The sequence below is a fragment of the Nannospalax galili genome, unplaced genomic scaffold, assembly GCF_000622305.1.
Source record: "Nannospalax galili isolate Female #2095 unplaced genomic scaffold, S.galili_v1.0 scaffold300, whole genome shotgun sequence".
Taxonomy (NCBI): domain Eukaryota; kingdom Metazoa; phylum Chordata; class Mammalia; order Rodentia; family Spalacidae; genus Nannospalax; species Nannospalax galili.
Window position 1 is genome coordinate 3,264,908 of NW_008347322.1, and position 4,417 is coordinate 3,269,324.

The 4,417-nt window shown below is 52.5% G+C and overlaps 1 protein-coding gene across 1 annotated transcript in view; it reads left to right on the plus strand.

Moving 5' to 3' along the window:
• The first annotated feature begins 1,151 nt into the window (after window positions 1–1,151).
• Slc27a4 (solute carrier family 27 member 4) overlaps window positions 1,152–4,417 on the plus strand; it is a 12,789-nt gene continuing 9,523 nt past the window's right edge. The window contains exons 1-2 of the mRNA XM_008843978.3: window positions 1,152–1,338; window positions 2,859–3,253. Of these exons, the coding sequence (XP_008842200.1) occupies window positions 1,178–1,338; window positions 2,859–3,253 (556 nt within the window). The 5' untranslated portion in view covers window positions 1,152–1,177. The remainder of the gene's footprint in view (window positions 1,339–2,858; window positions 3,254–4,417) is intronic.

The window sequence follows — 4,417 nt, forward strand, 5'->3', positions numbered from 1 at the left end:
GCACCTGTCCTCCTCCCCTCCTGTCTTCATCCCCCTCCTATCCTCATCTACCTTCTTGGACCGCCTTCTACCTGCTCTGACCAGCCAGAGGTCTGAGGACCTTGGAGCTCCTGGCATTGGGGTTGGGAGCTCTGAATTAGCTTTTCCACACCTTGCTTAGGCTTTTCTCCATTAAGGAACTCTGTGGTCCAGGCGGTGTCCTCATCCTAGCTTGAAGTGTCTCAGGCTGCTGCCTATCTTTGACCTTCGGCTCTTATGAAAGCAAAGGAAAATCCCAAGAAAAACAGCCCCATTAGCTTGTCTCCTTGAGCAAGTCCACAAGAGACAGGAATAGAGCCCTCCTAATCTCAGCCTAGCCTTTCAATAGTAAGCCTTTTCCGAAACCCTTCACCTAATCCCTAGTCCCCCAGAGATTTCTTCTGATTGGCTTACTGAGTGTGTGGATGTAGGTGAGTGGGATGCTTCAAGACCCTTTGCCTGTTGGGCAGTCATCTCCCTCCACCCTGCGCTGGGCTGTCACTTCTCTGACCCCTCCTGCCTCTAACCCATTTCCTGGCTCACTCTATGGACCAGACGAAAGCTACTTGAGTCCGTGAGCAGGGACTGTGCAGAGCTCCCTTTCCCCTCTATGGACCAGTAGAGACGAAAGCTACTTGAGTCCGTGAGCAGGGACTGTGCAGAGCTCCCTTTCCAGAAAGCTGCCCCTTTGGGTGTTGTTATCCCCAATTCCTCTGAGAGCCTCTGGGACAGGAGTCAAGTCAGGGGCACTTATATCAGTACCCAGGTGAGTGTATTGCCCTATTTGGGCTGGAAAGGTTCTAAGAACAAATCTTACTAACTCAATGCACAGAGTGGAACACTATGTTCTGAAGTGGGGAAGGGACTGGACCTAGAATACTACCTACAGGGTAGTAGCCAGAGCTAGAACTAGAGGCTAGACCTTCCTCCTGCTTCTTACCTGTGAAACCCTTTACTTCAAGTCCCTTCCACTAGCCATTGAACCAAGCCTTGAAAGGAACCTTACCCTGGGCTACCCCTTTTGGAATGCCTAAGCCTAAGCACGGGTTGGCACTTTGGGATCATAGTGGAGTCACTGCTGGGGTCAGGAGGTAGGAGGTAGGGGCTCTAGAGAAGTAGCTATTTGTGTCCCCTGACCTCCTTCTCCCTGCAGGTAGCAATGCTGCTCGGGGCGTCCCTGGTAGGGGCGCTGCTATTTTCCAAGCTGGTGCTGAAACTGCCCTGGACTCAGGTGGGATTTTCCCTGCTGCTCCTGTACTTGGGGTCTGGCGGCTGGCGTTTCATCCGGGTCTTCATCAAGACCATCAGGCGGGATGTCTTGTGAGTAACAGATCCAGCCCTTCCTGGGGTCTCAGCCATGCTGGGCTCCCCCAAAACAGACTCCATTGTCCCTACCAGCATAAGATGTCTGCATCCAAACGGTGAACAGCTTCTGGTCCACACCCTTCTCCTGGCAGTAGTACCTGGTACTTGCATCTCCAAGGTCAAAGTCTCCCAAGGAATCACCTGAACTTGAGGCTTCTTGGCCTAGGGAAAGCTTTGGGAACTGGGGCATACATCAAACCAAGTTTGTTAAGGAGACCTCCATAAGGGGCCCTGAGGACACTGATTTATGACAAAGTAAAGAAGAACCCAGTAGGAAAGGACCTTCCCTCAGATTGGCACCGGCTTGAGAGAGCACAAGGGGGCACTGGGTGCTAGTATAGCCCCAAGTTAGAGGACTTGAAGAATCTGTCCCAGCTGTTCTGTGCCAGGTGCCAGGCTGGCTCTAAGGCCTAGAAACTCCATCTGCCAAGCTCAGGCTAACCAGGAGAGAAGAAAGGAACCTAGCCAGGCATGGTGGCACACAGCTTTAATCCCAGCACTTGGGAGGCAGAGGCAAGTGGATCTCTGTGAGATACAGGCCAGCCTGGTCTACATAGCGAATTCCAGGTCAGCTGAGGCTACAGGGAGACCCTTTCTCAAAAAAACCAACAAAATTAAAAAGAAAGGGGTGAATTAACTCTCAAAACTGGCAGTCTGTGCAGACAGAAACCCTGGTGGTCTTGCTCATGCCTGTGTTCCAGTGCCCAGAACAGGAGCCACGCCTAGAACAGGCAGCTCAGCATTTGTCAGTCAGGGCTTACTATAAAAGGAGGTATCAAGTGGTCCCACAGGAGATGTGGGAGCAGGGAGATAAGGCCTCAGACAAAGGGCTCAGACCAGGAATCCGAGAGGGGAGTGTGCTTGTAAGGTGCTGGTGAAGGTGGTGGTGGGGGGTACAGAACCAGAGGCGGTAGCACTGGAAAAGACAAGCTAGAGTGTTGCAGGGTGGGGTGTGAAAGGGGAGTTTCCAGGTGATTCCACAAGCACTGAACATTTCCCTGTGCCCAGCAGGGCTGAGACCTGCCTCTGCTTATCCATGATTTCCTATGGCAGTAGGGGGCCAAAGGAGGCCCCAGATCAGGAGTCTGGACTGTGGGATACGACCCTGGAAGGCTTCTGACAGAACAGCAGGCTTAGAGGGGACTAGGAATCAAACTCCTGAGTTGAACACTCAAGAGGCCTGGGGTTGAGCCATCAGCTCAGCCACATTCTATTTTTAATGCCCTGGGCAAACATGGCACCATAGGAACCTAGGTTTCCCCCTGCATCACAGGAAGGTGCACACAGTCTCTTGTTGTGAGACCTCAGTGAGAGGGTGTGTGTGACAGAGCCAAGCCCACAGGAGGAGCTGGTAGTTGGGGGTGTTAGCAGAGAGCTGGCTCCTGAGGCTCACCAGTGGGACAGCAGCCTGGGCCGAGGTGGTGGGAACCCAGCCTGGTGAGCCTCGTAGTCACACCTCCCTTGCTTCTGCACAGTGGTGGCATGGTACTCCTGAAGGTGAAGACAAAAGTCCAACGGTATCTACGGGAACGAAAGACAGTGCCCTTGTTGTTTGCCTCGGTGGTACAGCGCCACCCTGACAAGACAGCCTTGATCTTCGAGGGCACAGATACCCACTGGACCTTCCGCCAGCTGGATAGTTACTCCAACAGTGTGGCCAACTTCCTGCAGGCCCGGGGCCTGGCCTCAGGCAGTGTAGTTGCCCTCTTCATGGAGAACCGGAATGAATTTGTGGGTCTATGGCTGGGCATGGCTAAACTGGGTGTGGAGGCAGCCCTCATGAATACCAACCTCAGACGTGATGCCCTGCGCCACTGTCTTGACACCTCAAAGGCACGGGCCCTTATCTTTGGCAGCGAGATGGCCTCAGGTAAGCTCTGATGGGATGAGAGGTAGGTGGGACACCCATGGGACCTTGTGCAGATGATGGTTCTCTTCTAATCCTGCGGGGGGAGGCTGTGTGAGTCTCTGGGCATCAGAAGTCCTGGACCCTGCCAGTAATGGATACTAGAGATCTGAGTAAGCCTCATTTTCCCTAACTGGAACACCACAAGTCTCAAAAAGGTGTCTGCCCTGAAGCACTAGCAAAGTGACCAGTGTTGCCTGGCCCTGAGAATGGCAGCTCCCTCCACACCTAGTCAGGCCTCCTCTGTACAGTGGGAACAGGAACTCCCTCCCATAACAGCTCATGTTTTATTGCATCAGGGTCCAGAAGTGCTGAGCACAGTACTTTATATGAGCAGCTCTCATCTTCACTGACCAGGGAGGAAGTGATTGTTGTCTTGGTTTTATGGATGATGAGACAGTGCAGAGGGTGTGAGGAATTCACCCAAGGTCCCAACAGTTAAACTTAACAGAACTAGGATTTGATCTTGGGCTGGACCACAGTCTCCCTGGTCTTTTCCCCATGCTGTTGTGGTCACAGGGTGACAGGGAAAGTATTACGATGCTAAGGGACTAGCACTCGGAGCAGAGACAGGTGGATCTCTGTGAGTTTGAGGCCAGCCTGGCCTATGTAGCAAGTTCCAGGCCAGCCAGGGCTACATAAGAGCCTGCCTCAAAAACAAACAAACAAACAAGATGCTGAAGGAAGGACACGGCAGGGAAAGAGAAGAGGTTTAGAGGAATCAAGAGAGACAGATGTAGCTCTAAAGTCGAGTACTTGCCTAGCGTGTGCAAGGCCCCGGGTTCCATCCCCAGCACTGAAGAACACAAAAAAAAATAACGCAGAAAGTAGAACCAGGCCACAACTGCCCATGCTCAGGGCGAGTATCTGGAATATGTGCAGTTTTAGGCAGCCTGAGAGCTTTCCTGAGTGGGAGACTCTGACCCCCTTGACTTCTGACTGGACACTTGCAGAGAGCTGTACAATAGTAAGAGCTCAGAGCTTGGTATGAAGTAGAGCAATCACTTCCTTAGTGAGCTGATAATAGCTGGGTGTGGTGGTGCATACCTCTAATCCCAACACTTGGGAGATTGAGGCAGGAGGGTTGCTGCAAGTTCAAAGCCAGCTTGGGTTACAAAGCAAGACTAT